The 14260-nt window shown below is 44.9% G+C and overlaps 1 protein-coding gene across 8 annotated transcripts in view; it reads left to right on the top strand.

The window, feature by feature from the left end:
* TMCC1 (transmembrane and coiled-coil domain family 1) overlaps positions 1–14260 on the top strand; it is a 203057-nt gene that overhangs the window by 73206 nt on the left and 115591 nt on the right. The window contains exon 1 of one of the 8 annotated variants that reach the window (XM_074957587.1): positions 12070–12474. The exons of the other annotated variants lie outside the window; for them this stretch is intronic. Within the exon in view, the coding sequence (XP_074813688.1) occupies positions 12436–12474 (39 nt within the window). The 5' untranslated portion in view covers positions 12070–12435. Of the gene's footprint in view, positions 1–12069; positions 12475–14260 lie in introns of those variants that run through there. 8 annotated transcript variants of the gene reach the window in all.

The raw sequence follows: 14260 nt of genomic DNA, 5'->3' as shown, positions 1-14260 counted from the left end.
GCTAATAAACGATGGTCACATCAACACCACCCTATACCGGAAACCTACTGACCGCTATTCCTACCTACATGCCTCCAGCTTTCACCCTGACCACACCACACGATCCATCGTCTACAGCCAAGCTCTGCGATACAACCGCATTTGCTCCAACCCCTCAGACAGAGACAAACACCTACAAGATCTCTATCAAGCATTCTTACAACTACAATACCCACCTGCGGAAGTGAAGAAACAGATTGATAGAGCCAGAAGAGTTCCCAGAAGTCACCTACTACAGGACAGGCCTAACAAAGAAAATAACAGAACGCCACTAGCCGTCACCTTCAGCCCCCAACTAAAACCCCTCCAACGCATTATTAAGGATCTACAACCTATCCTGAAGGATGACCCAACACTCTCACAAATCTTGGGAGAAAGGCCAGTCCTTGCCTACAGACAGCCCCCCAACCTGAAGCGAATACTCACCAACAACCACATACCACACAACAGAACCACTAACCCAGGAACCTATCCTTGCAACAAAGCCCGTTGCCAACTGTGCCCACATATCTATTCAGAGAACACCATCACAGGGCCTAACAACATCAGCCACACTATCAGAGGCTCGTTCACCTGCACATCCACCAATGTGATATATGCCATCATGTGCCAGCAATGCCCCTCTGCCATGTACATTGGTCAAACTGGACAGTCTCTACGTAAAAGAATAAATGGACACAAATCAGATGTTAAGAATTATAACATTCATAAACCAGTCGGAGAACACTTCAATCTCTCTGGTCACGCAATCACAGACATGAGGGTCGCTATCTTACAGCAAAAAAACTTCAAATCCAGACTCCAGCGAGAAACTGCTGAATTGGAATTCATTTGCAAATTGGATACTATTAATTTGGGCTTGAATAGAGACTGGGAGTGGCTAAGTCATTATGCAAGGTAGCCTATCTCCCCTTGTTTTTTTCCTACAAACCCCCCCCCCCCCCAAGACGTTCTGGTTAAACTTGGATTATTGCTGTGCACATTGTAAGATGAGCTATTGCCAGCAGGAGAGTGAGTTTGTGTGTGTGGTTTTTGGAGGGGGTGTGTGTGTGTGTGGGGGGGGGTGAGAAAACCTGGATTAGTGCTGGAAATGACCCACCTTGATTATCATGCGCATTATAAAGAGAGGTTTCAAAGAGGGATGGGCTATTACCAGCAGGAGAGTGAGTTTGTATGTGTGTGTGTGGGGGGGGGGGGGGAAGAGTGAGAAAACCTTGATTTGTGCTGGAAATGGCCTTCCTTGATGATCACTTGATGATCACTTTAGATAAGCTGTTAGCAGCAGGACAGTGGGGTGGGAGGAAGTTTTGTTTCATGGTCTCTGTGTGTATATAATGTCTTCTGCAGTTTCCACGATATGCTATGCATCCGATGAAGTGAGCTGTAGCTCACGAAAGCTCATGCTCAAATAAACTGGTTAGTCTCTAAGGTGCCACAAGTACTCCTTTTCTTTTTTCTTTTTACGAATACAGACTAACATGGCTGTTACTCTGAAACTTTTCTTTTCCTGCCCCTATTCTAATTCATCTACTACTGTTACCAAATCTGGGTGCCATGTGCATGGTGAAATAACATTAGTTGTCTTTGACAGAGACGTTAACTCCATCAAAGTGTTTCAGCTCCTTGGTTAGCTGGTTTTTCCCGTTTCCTTCTGTCACCTTATGATTTGCCTCCATGGAGTCTGAGGGAGTCCCATATATTTATGGCATGTCCAACTTCCTGGGTGCAGAAAAGTTGGGGTTCTGTTATTTAACCTGTCATGGTTAGCTAGTAAACTTGTTTCACAGTGACCAGAGCATGTAATGAGAAGTACATTATTATTATTATTATTTTATTATTTATTTATTTATTTATTATTTTATTACTTGTGATGGTTTTTGTGTTCTACCATCAAGAATTCCGAACACTGGAGTAATGAATCTTGATCTGTATGAAACAATATAGAAAAAGTAACTTCTAGCCAGCGCAGGTCTCTCTACTGCTTTTAGCTGTAACAAGGGGATGACTTGCCATTTACAACTGTAACCAATGACAAATCACAAGTAACCCAGGAAATTTGGGGCTCTGGAGTAAAGTGCTGCAATTGAAAGTCTTGGTTTCATGCTAAAATGTACAATTGAGTTTAACAAAAACTAGGAGTTTGGAAAAAGGAAGATGAAGCTTCATTTCTCCCAGAAGAGAGCTCTTGATGTGTTGAGCCACAAAGAAAATATATTTTTAAACCTGTTGGTAAGTTTGAAGTACATCTATGTTCTTACATGTGAATTTTTTCATACTTTGAGAAATTGAAGACACTTTTAGTTAAGCAAAATACATAGCTGGCAGAGACACAAGTAAAATAACTAAAACTCCTTCCCATATAATGCTGATAAATCAAAAGGTATATCGCCCACTTCCGTTTCAATGAGAATAAAGCCAGTGTTTGAGCATTGATTATTCTAACTTTCCTTTCTTCGTTCTGTAGAAGGTATGATGTAGGCGTTTGTTTGTATAAAATGTGAAAGTTATGATTTGACATGCATTAGAATGTTTTTGCACTCACCAACATAAATGTTTTGAAAATTTTGATTCCATTTGTAAAATATGTTGGGGGGGGGGGAGAGGGAATGTTTCTTCACAGATGTGTTCTAGATTCTTGTAACAAAAGACCATGTCCTACTAGAAAAGGATTTACTTTGTGTTATGAAACATAGCTACATATCTAGAGCAGAGGTACTAGGGGAATGCATCCGATGAAGTGAGCTATAGCTCACGAAAGCTTATACTCAAATAAATTTGTTAGTCTCTGTGGTGCCTCCTTTTCTTTTTGGGGTGTTAACAGGTTGTTTAGGACTGTATTGTTGTCCCTTGACTTGAGCAGTTAGCCAATATTCAGGGCCTTGCCAGGTTGTTTCCATTAGGAGGAGGAATTGATTGTCGGGTATTTTTTTGATGCAGTCCAATTTATTTACAAAGAATGTATGTGAAGTTCTGTTTCTCTGAACCAGTATCAGGTTTACAGTGGCACCATGCGCTGTGTCCTGAGGCCCCACCAGCCCGCTGGCTCCTCTCTGCCTCCTGGTCCCTCCTCCGCCCACTTATTGCTCCTGTTGGCTTGCAGGCCGGCCAAGGGCTCCTCTACACCCCTGGGTCAGACCCCAGTGCAGCTCTGGCTCCAGGTGGTCACTGCTGCCCACCATCTGTGGGGCCCCCACCTGCCTCTGACCCTGGAGCCGAGCTGCCTGGGACAGATGGAGAAGCCGGGACAGTGCGGGGGCAGGGGTGATGGATGCAGAGGGAGGCTTGGCAGTTGACTGGGCCCCTCCACGTAGGGTGACCTAACTTCCCAGCAAGGGACTCACGAAAGCCGCCCCACACAGGGCTCGCCAGAGACACCACCACCCAGGGCTGACCCTCCCCCTCGGGCTAAAAGCCGGAGCCCTGTGCTGCCCAGCTGGGGTTGCTGCTCCTTTTCCTCCCCGCCCCCAGCTCCACACCGCTGGGGGCTGGGGCTGACACCCTCCCCCGCCCCCCCAAGCCCACATGCCACTCACCGGGGCTGGGGCTCGCTGCCCTGCCCCAGCTGCACACACTGCTGCCTGGGGCTGGAGCTGACCCCCAACCCTGAGCACTGTGCCACCTGGGACTGGGGCTGACCCTGAGCCCCGCTGTCCAGCACCTCAAATCGACAGAACAAGGATCAGTGGTCTCAAGTTGCAGTGGGGGAGGTCTAGGTTGGATATTCGGAAAAACTATTTCACTAGGAGGGTGGTGAAGGGAGGTGGTGGAATCTCCATCCTTTGAGCTTTTTAAGGCCTGGCTTGGCAAAGCCCTGGTTGGGATGATTTAGTTGGTGTTGGTCCTGCTTTGAGCAGGGGATTGGACTAGATGATCTCCTGAGGTCTATTCCAACCCTGATATTCTGTGATTCTATGACTGATCAGTTGGCAAGAGCAAACAGGACAAATGCCCATTTTTGTCAAAAAAAGTCAGGATGGCCCAAGGCCAGGACAGAGCTTGAAAAGGAGTCCTGAGGGAGCCTAGCTCCTGAGAGGCCAGAGTGATTCCGCAGCAGGGCCAGGGGTAGGGCAGGGGGAGTGGGTCTCTGGAGGGGTCTGTACCGGGGGTGCTGGGCAGTGGGGGAGGTCTGTGGTGGGGCGCTGTGTAGTTGTGGTGGTGGAGCTGTGGAGGTGGGAGATCTGTGTGAGTTGGGGTGCTAGGGAGAGGGGCAGTTGTGGGGGGTCCTGGGCAGGAGGGCGCTCCGCAGGGATGGTGGTGTGCAGGGCACTGTGCAGTAGTGGTGGAGGGGCTGTGCGGGGGGGGGGGGGGCGGCGCTAGGCATAGCAGGCCTGCGGGGTGTTGGGCGGAGGGGCTGTGTGGGGTGGGGTGGGCCTGCCCCCAAGGGGAAGGGGCATGCTGGCAGCACAGGGCTGGGCAGGCCAGTGTGCGTCTGGCGACTGCCAGTTTGTAAATGGTGCCCTCACACTGGGTGGAGCGGGGCCACCATCTGAGGTGCCCCGGCCAGCCCCTCAGTCTGGGGACTGACCTCCCTGCACCATGCTCTATTGCATAGGGGCCCACAAATATGTTTGGTGCCGGGCACACAAAAGGTTAATCTGGCCCTGGTCTGAACACAGCAGGAACAGACAGGCAATTTCCTTGCTCAGAGAAATCTAAGCCTGCTTTCCAGCCAGTCTTGTGCTCAAAAGAAACCCTTAGTTTCCTCCCAGAGTCATGTTCACCAGTGATTCTCTGGCTTTTTGCTTTCTCCTTGGCTTTCTGCTGGCTTTCTCCTTGTTCTGACCCACAAGCAGACACACAGAACCAATCAGTGCCCAGCCCCTGCATTTGCAATCAGTCCCCAGGAAAACCACTCTTTATCTCTATATCATGCATCCGATGAAGTGAGCTGTAGCTCACGAAAGCTTATGCTCAAATAAGTTGGTTAGTCTCTAAGGTGCCACAAGTACTCCTTTTCTTCTTTATCTCTGAGTTAGTTTTTGCTCAGGCCTTCCTCATGCATTCTAGAGCCTAGGACTATGGCTTCTATTGTTTCAGCATTTATTTCATAATGGAGATTATTCTTCCCTTTAGTTTGAATGAAAGGTGGCAAGCATGGAGTGGTGGTGTAGCCATGTGGGCCCAGGATATTTGAGAGAGAAGGTGGGTGAGGTATTATCTTTTACTGGACCAACTTCTGCGAGCGAGAGACCATCAGCTTTAAGGAGCTATAGTGATAGACTCAAGAAACTCAATCCATTTAGCTTAACAAAGAGAAGGCTAAGGGGTCACTTGATCAGTCACTTGTAAGTCTGTAAGTACATACATTGGGAACAAATATTTGATAATGGGGTCTTCAGTCTAGCAGTTAAAGGCATAACAAGATCCGGTGGTTGGAAGTTGAAGCTAGGCATGTTCAGACTGGAAATAAAGCATAAATTTTTAACAGGAAGGGTGGTTAATTATTGGAACAACTTACCAAGGGTTATATTGGGTTCTTCATCACTGGCGATTTTTAAATCAAGATTAGACGGGTTTCTAAAATGTGCTCTAGTTAAACAGGAATTGTTTCTGGGAAGTTCTATGGCTGTGATATATGGGAGGTGATCACAGTGGTCCCTTCTTGCCTGGGAATCTATCCATCTATGAGGTTGTGATTGCCTATAAATCAGAGATGCCTGCTGGCAGCCACCGACACCTTCTAGCACAACAGTGTCGTAAGGGAGGGAGCTGCTGTCAGAAGAAACACCCAGCCAGCTCTTGTCCCACTGAAAGTTTCATTAGATTCCAGCCATAGTTATGGTGATACTTACTTGATGCTTCAAAACTTCAGGACACTGTGCACATATTAACTTACTTCCCAGCACCTCTCTGAGGCCAGGAAATAATTTCATTTTATAGTGACGAAAACTGAGGTACAGAGTAGTTAAAGTGAGTTGCTCGAGGTCGCACAGCAAGTCTGTGGTAGAGCAAAGAATTTGAGTTCTTGATTTCCAGTCCATTAGTACATGTTGCCTACACTTGATAGTTAATGGCCTCTAACCTATAAATCTGAGTAGGCCAGATGCTTCTAAAGATCCTATTACTGTAGTTTTAACACTTCTTGTATTATGCATTGACCAAGAAATCTGGACCTCGACAAAAAAGGTCCACTTAAGGAAAACTGTCGCAATCTCCGGGCCAAAAAGGATTGGGGGTAAAAAGTAGAGCAGTTACCCAATACTGTTCCTTCTTCTGTTGAGGTAGGGCTGAACACAGGAAAATATAGATGCAAGAGTTAAAAGGGCGCAGTACCCTAATGGATGTGCTGCTACTACACTGTTAAATTGGCTAATGTGAGTATATCTAACCACACTTCCTTCTCAAGCTTTGTTATTGGTAATCTGTTTCCACGTTTCACTTGGGAGCTACCAGATATATTTCCAGCACAAATCAGAGCTCAGTATACTATGGAGAAAGTTCATCAGAGAAGTTACTTTCAACCATAGGCACCATCTTTCCCCAGCTCCAGTGGGTGCTCGCGCCCTGGCCCCGCTCCCTCCCTGCCCCTCTTAGACCCCTTCCCCAAATCCCCACCCCGGTCCCGCCTCTTCCTCAAGCGTGCCGCTTTCCCCTTCCTCCCGCTCCCTCCCAGTGCGTGCGCTGTGAAACAGCTGTTTTGCAGCGCAAGCGCTGGGAGCTAGGGGGAGAAGCAGAGCCCTGGAGCACCCATGGAGTCGGCACCTATGCTTTCAACCCAAGAGATGATACTGCATCAGGAATGCTGAAAAGCCTTCTGGTCTTAACAGCAATAACTTTGTGGCAATTTTCCAAGTAGAGAGTAGCTAAAATATATCTCTTTCCTGCAATAAGAATTTAATGGAACGTACGAGGGCTTTAGAATGCAGTCAAACTGCAGATCAAAAAGATCTGAACCCACTGCAAAAGGCAAAATGGTACACCTATTATAGATGGAATCCAGTGAATGTCTGGTATGTGCCCCAAGAATCTGAGGATTTTCTAGGATTTCAGTTCTGTCATTTACAGGTATTCCATCACTATGGACCCTTTGCATGACAATTACTAAATGCGGTAGTAATTGGGTTGCATGCTACTTTCTTTTGCTGTAGAAAAGAACATTTTGAAGAGCGATTTGGAAGGAATACCTTCTGTATGTGCTATATGGGGAGGGCGGGGAAATGGAGATGTTCCTGCCTTCTGAAACATCATGGACTTGCCACTGCTAGAGGCAGGATGCCATTGAACAGTGGTTTGAACTGGGATGTTGCAGCTGAAATTTAGATGCTGAAATATGCATAGCATGAATTTTTAAATGTTAATCCTGGATTATAGTTACATAAACACCTGTATTTAATCACTTTCCTCAATTTTCCCTTAGAGTACTCTAGAGAGAGGAATGTAATGACCTTTCCATCGCTCTTTCCTAGCGCATCCAGTGCCTTTTAGACTTGATCCACACTGTTGTTTGAGGCTTTAAGAGACTGGCACTCTAGCCTTAAACCCATCTAAATTCTTGCATGTGACTTTATGTACGCATGTATGGGAATATAGCATACCTCTCAAGTGTCCCTCATTTTGAGAGATGAGGTCATTTATTTTAGTTCCAAAGTTATCTGTTCCACACATTTGGCATCCAATCAATTTTATTAACAGTTGTTTACATCAGAAATAATCTTGAAACGGTAGTGTTAGGAGTTACTTAGGCCTTGTTTACATGGCATAGTTATATCTCTACAGTTCCATATGTGGCCACTCTTATTCTGGTTTGAAATGTGTTTTTTTTCTCTCAATTTAATGTAAACCCCTTCCCAAGTGACATAAGCTAATTTGAAGATTTGAAGTAAGGCACTCTTACACTGCAATAAGAGTATCTACGTGGAGTGTGTGTGGTGGGGGGAGGGGGCAGGGAGGCTATAATGCTCTAGCTTTATTGGCTTAAAGTCCCACCTTAAGTTATACTGAGAACTTTCCTGTGTAGACAAGGCCTTATGCTAAAGGAAGAATTCTTGTAGCATTTAAAATGTCCTGTATGAATGTGCCCCTCATTTTGGGTCTTTTTGTTACAGATGGTGTCCCTCATTTGAGTTTTGGCAAGTTGAGAGATATGGAATGTAATGCCATCATCCATAGATAGTGCTTTGAAGAAAGTGGTGTATTCATATAAAGTTAAGGAGTACTTGTGGCACCTTAGAGGCTAACCATCGTATAAAGTTGTATCTGATCCTGATGTTCCCAGCAGGGACCCTGAGCTTATAGGCAATTTTCTCTATCCTTGTGCTAGCCTAAACCACAGGTGATGGACACAGCAGTAGGTGGAGACACTGGGCATTTGGTGCTATCATAACCTCTATACAAAGCATCTGGATTCTACTGAACTTGCTCCTGACTCCAGCAGTTGGGAGGAGCTTCAGTTGGCTATTCTGAAGCATCCAGTATATCGTCACCACATAGTTAGCTTGGATTTCTAGTTTAATTGTTCCAAATTTCTTGCTGAAATTGTGAAGCAGTAAGTGACTCATTGTTTTTCTCTCCATTTTCAGGGTAAAAGATAATCCAAAATCTTTCATGCTAAGGTAATTTCCATATGGGTGGAAGTTAGACACCATCTGTGTATCATTGGACTTCAGATATGTGAAATACCAATATATTCAGTAAGGAAAGATGTATTGTACTTTGTAACTACTTGCTAACCGCAGGTAAATTCAAACAGCATTCAGATGGCCCCCATGATGGTGGTGCAGAAGGTGTGTTTTGTGGGTAAGGATGTTGAAAGGCAATCATGAGTGCTTGTTTTAATCTGCTCAGTAGCACATCCACCTCAAGCAAACTTCATAATCTTGGGTGAACTTAGTTGTACAACATATGTACAGTGAAGAGACATCAATCTGGGAGTTCAAAAATGCGGTATGAGAAAATGGAAGTAGCCCAGAGGTCTGACAAAATAAATGGGTTAAGTCTGAGCTCTGATACCTGAGAACTTATTTTTTCAGGTGTTCTATAGTGAAAATATTGGAATATATAGTTTGGACAAAAGGTTACTGAAGCTCGTTTCCAACACCAAAAAAGAATCTTTGAGTAGGTTTTTCATATTCATCCAGATAGGATTTCTTTTCTTTTTCATCTTGGTAATCACATTTGAAAATTTTGAATTGAAATATCCAACCACCACATCAAAATGTCAAAATAGCACTAATGTAGGTGTATAATATTGGCCAATGACTTTGTAAATATTGGGGGGAAAGTAAGGGGCATGCTGTTTCGCATCCCCGGCAGAAGTATACATGTGGCTCATCTCACCACAGGTAGTGTTTTGAATGCAAGCAGTGCATTTCTTAGGCTAGCTTTTCATCATTAAGAACTGTCAAGCAACACCGAAATAAGACTGTAAGAAAGCATGCATTATCTCTTTCATCTCTGCAAAAAAGACATTGAACTGAATTGCAGTGGAAAACGAGTAAGACTGAAAATAAAGCAGAGACGTTTTGCCTTTTAACAGAAGGCGGCTGTATCACCTGCTGAGATTTTAGTGTCCAGTGTCCCTTCACATGACAAGGCAGCATGAGTGAGAGAACTATCCATTAGAAATGAGAGCTCAATGCTTAATGTTGTTTTATCTCCCAGTGTCGTGAATTTTGCCCATTTTCTGTGCTTTGGATTTCTGGTGGTGGTCAAATTTTAACACGTTGTTTTGTTCCATCCTGGTTAGAAATCTGCTCACTGCATTTTTAGCTAGCATGGGTTACCTCAGTCCTGAAGCAAAGACCAGGTCTACACCACATGGTTAGGTTAATGTAAGCTGCCTTGTGTTGACCTAACTGTAGAAGTGTCTGCATTTAAATTTAGTGTCTGCCAACATAAGTGCCTCTCTATACCAATTTAGTAACACCACCTCCCCAAGTGGCATAGTCGGTCAACATAATTAGGTTGACGCAGTGTTGGTGTAGAAACTGCATTGCTTACGTAGACTGTTAGTGGCTTTCACAAGACATTCCACTATGCCCCACACTGACAATACAATCCATACAAGTCCTCCTGGTGAGGATGCACAGCACTGACACAAGGAGGCAAGTGTGCACAGACGAGCAATTTAATAACTGTAGTGGCTGTATGCCGATGTAAGTTAGGTTGACAAAATTTTGTAGTGTAGACATGGCCTAAAATGTGACAATGCCTATTTGGGACTTGGTTACAGTCTGGCATATATGTATCTTTAGGCTCTGTCCTGCTAACGCTTACTACTTTGTGTGTGACTGTGGGTAGGTTGCCTCATCTCTGTGACCCAGTTCCCCCTTTTGCAAAGTCGGAATAATGTCACATTACACAACAGAATATGCATTGATACAGACATTGCAATGAAATGAAGACAAGACATGCATGGAATTAAGCAGCAGGCTGAAACTTTTATTAAATTTTAACACAGGGGAGGGGAGCTACCTGCCCATCACCATACTCTCCAATATCAGGAATTTAATTGGTTCCAGTGCAGGGGTTACAGGGCTCCTTAGTATATTTGTAATTCAGAGTAGGCTCTCATTAGTCTACCCTCCAAGAACTCAGCTCTCGGAATCCTAGCACACCATCCCTCATCCCCACAAGAGAGACAGAGGGTGCAGAAGGGTGAGGACTTTGGGCCGTGAAGGCCACAAGATCTGACCTCAGTTCTTGAAGGCCACAAGGTCTCATGCAATCCCATGAGCCATTTCAATGTGACAGTGCCTATTTGGTGTGTGTTTTCACACCCCCTGAATGACTAAAGTTTTAGCACTGAAAGTGGCGGTGTAGACACAGCCTGAGTGTCTACATTAACTCTGAATTGCTTTATTTCTATTGCAGTAGTGCCTAGAGGCCTCAACTAGATCAGGGCCCTATTGTGCTTGGCCCTTCTGCTGTATGAACATGTAATAAATTACAGTTCCTGCCCCTTAAAGCTTTGTAGGCAGTTATAACTGTAGCATAACAGTAGGTAATTCATGGGCTAGACCAGGTGTGGGATAAGAGGGTGCTTTTAGGAAATCTCTGTGCCTGTCATAGGAAAGCTTTTTTTACCCAGTGAATGAAAATGTTGAGATGGCCTGGCTACCTTACTGGTCATCCATCACACCAAGCCCTGGACTGATCAGCCCACATTGGGTTGTGGCCATGTTTCTAGCTGCCACACATGTGTGCTGTGATCAGTAGCATGTGCTGCTTATTTCCAAAGGTTCAGTGCCTTGTGGCTGCCTTCCCTGAAACAACCTTTGTGCCAGAAATTTAGGCATGCAGTTTGGCACTGCTCCACTCATGCCCCTGCATGGCTCACTCAGCTAATGGTTTAAGCGGGAAGGGGGGGTGTGCACAGCTAGTAGGTTGAATTGAAATGAATTTTTAGCCTCCACCTTCATATGGAGGTGGTTTATGTATCATCTGGAGTAACTCACGATGGGATTAAATCAAAAAAGAGTTGAGGGGGGAGGAGGGAGTTAAACTGATTAATTGCAGTAACACAGTTTATAACTTCAAGCCCTTTGTTGCCTTCAGGATGGTGGTGGTTTGGCTTTCCTGTCACTGTGCTTACGCTGACATGTTTTGTATTAATCTTTCTCCTGGTTGCTAAACCTCCAGAACAAAGCAAACACCTCTGGAGTCAGCTCTTAAGTTTGTTTAAGGAGTCAGAGTTGAAGTCACTGCTGTAATATGCATCCGTGCACCTGATATTCATTCCTGAAGGGCTGCCCCTCCCTATGAATAAGAGGAAATCTCTAGCCAGTTGTGTTAGACAAAGCCTTGCAGCTGCTGAGCCCAAGGGTGGGAGTGAGTCGCTTCCTCTAGCCACAGTAACCCTTTCTTCTCCCTGAGAGGGTGAGCTGATTAATTTGTGTGTTAGTGGGGGGGGGGGGGGGGGGTTGAGGAGGAAGCTGTTGCTTTTTGAAGCTGACAGCTCTTGGGGCGGGGGAGGGGGGGCGGGATTTAATCACTGGGAGGATTTTTTGGCTGCTGGTTAACCTCCTTATCTGCACTTCAGGCAGATGCTTTGCAAACCCCACCCTGCAATAACCAGAGCAGCCAGTCAGTCCCTAAAAGGCTCAGGTGGCTCCACAGCAATGCTCGCTAATGAATCTGAGGAGGGGGTGGTCCGTCTGTCTGGACCCCTCACAGCTGACTCACAGGAAGTGCTAAAAAAGCTTGGCACAGGGTGAGCAGCTCCAGGCTTCTGCCCCTCCCTCTTTCCCTGCTTGTAGATTTCACAGGATCGCTTTAAAGAACAATGAAGTGGCTTTAAGTTTTAGGACTATCAAAACATTCACTTAGTCGTGTCCCTCTGACAGCCTGGAGGATATGTTGCTTCAGACAATTATAGGTAGCTGTCAATCTTGCCCTTCTCCCCCCGCCCCCCCTTCCCCTCTTGTGGACTGCTTTGTCTGAAGACAGAGGGTGACCATGGTTCAGCGCTTTAGCCTCAGGAGGCAGCTATCAAAGGTGGGTAGTATCTGTAATTGTGATATGCATGACACTTATAGCTTCCTTTTCTGATTACAGATCAGTAAAATCTCTGCTTATACAGAGGTGGGTGAGTCTGTGTGGGAGACGCAGCCCTGCCTTTTGTTCTCTTCTCTTAGACAAAGGTTTTTTTTTTAAGGCGGACTGCCCATTGGTAGGCACAGGTTTTGTTCCCTTTAGGCTGGAACTGGAGCTCTAGATTTGTGGGAGGCTGCAGCTTCCTCTCTCAACTTGCATTGCTGATGTGTTTGGGGTAGAGGGGGCTATGGGAAAGAGGGAATTGAATTAACAGTTATGCCAGCATGTGGACATACATCAAATCAAAACATGATGGTCACTTAAACATGTGCTTTATGTCCATTAGAGTTTCAGTAGTAGGGGTAGCCAGTAGGAGAGACCACAAAGTGTCCCAGGCATCCACCTGAAAACTTGTACTCCTCACTTTGAAGTATTAGGCAGGGCTTTCTGACTATGTTAATTAAGAACAAAGGAGATGTTGTTAAGAGATTTTGCTGCTTAATAACTATATATGTGTGCCTCTGTTTTAAGAAGTGATTCTGGAGGAGTGAGTATTTAATCCATGTTTTGTAGATTTATCATAGAATAAATCCAGTGTGTTTAATCTGAAAAACACTTAAGCCTGCTTCAGGAAAATCAACCCATGAATAAAATGAGGGTGTGCAGTGCCCTTCAGGTGAGTATGCTGGTGCTACAAGCCAGACACAGCAACCCCATTCTTTTCTTTCTAATCATATAGATTATGCAGACTTCTCTCTGAAAAGAGATATTACCATAGTTAACCTTGTATTTAACATTTTTTTGACATTTGAAGCTCTTTTCTAAAGTCTGTTTAAAGGGTTTTTAACTTAGAAAATGCTGTGATCAGCAGTTAAAATAGGTCAAAACTTGTTCTCTGCAGACAGTATGTTGGGAAAGGCTATGATGTTGCAATAAACTGTTATTCTTTATGTCCCTTGGAGTTCATCAGCATCTGTAAAATACCGAACCATGGGCATTCCAAGTGGCCGTGAAAAGGAGAAACCTACATCTTTTCCCTTTAATTGTTCACATTGTTTCATGCTACGAACTGTGCCTTCAAACAAAGCAAATCTTCAGTGGCAATACACAAATTTAATTTCGCCCTAAAAAATGACTATGTGGTTTATAATGAGCCTCGCATTTTAGTCGTGCTTAGACTGTTTTTGCCAGTTTGATCTCTGTTTTAAAAGCCATTCTGGCTAACTGAGCCAAACAGGGCGAATGGGATCATACTGTTTAAACAGAGTTCAGCTTCTAGCCTAGGAAAACTGTTCATAGGGGTGTTAAACACATCTGGCCCTTTTCATGCTGGGCGGCTTAATAGTGTGTTAAACTGAATTAGTCTGAATTGTATCACACCTGTTTACAAAATGGTTCATGCAGTGTTCCTTTGCCCCAAGTGGGACCTTCCTACTCACATCATAGGCTTGTTAGGTTTGCTTGAAATTATAGTTGCATAAAGGAGCAATCAAAATGGATCTCTCTCTCTCGTGAACTGGACTGGGACTCTGGAGAGCTGGGTTCTGTTCCTGGTTCTGCTAATGGCCTGCTGGGTGGCCTTGGGCAAGTCACTTACCTTTTTTCTGTGCCTCAGTTTCCCCCATCTGCAAGGATGGGGAAGATACCCTTTGTAATTCACTTTGAGATCTGCTAAGTGCTATATAAAAGCTAGGTGTTATTTACTATGAGCAGATTTGGCAGCAGAATGACTGAAGCTGGAATGTAT

The sequence above is a fragment of the Natator depressus genome, chromosome 7 (genome assembly GCF_965152275.1).
Source record: "Natator depressus isolate rNatDep1 chromosome 7, rNatDep2.hap1, whole genome shotgun sequence".
NCBI classification, from domain to species: domain Eukaryota; kingdom Metazoa; phylum Chordata; order Testudines; family Cheloniidae; genus Natator; species Natator depressus.
Note: the sequence above shows the minus strand (reverse complement) of the source record. Positions and strands in the feature narration are given on the sequence as shown.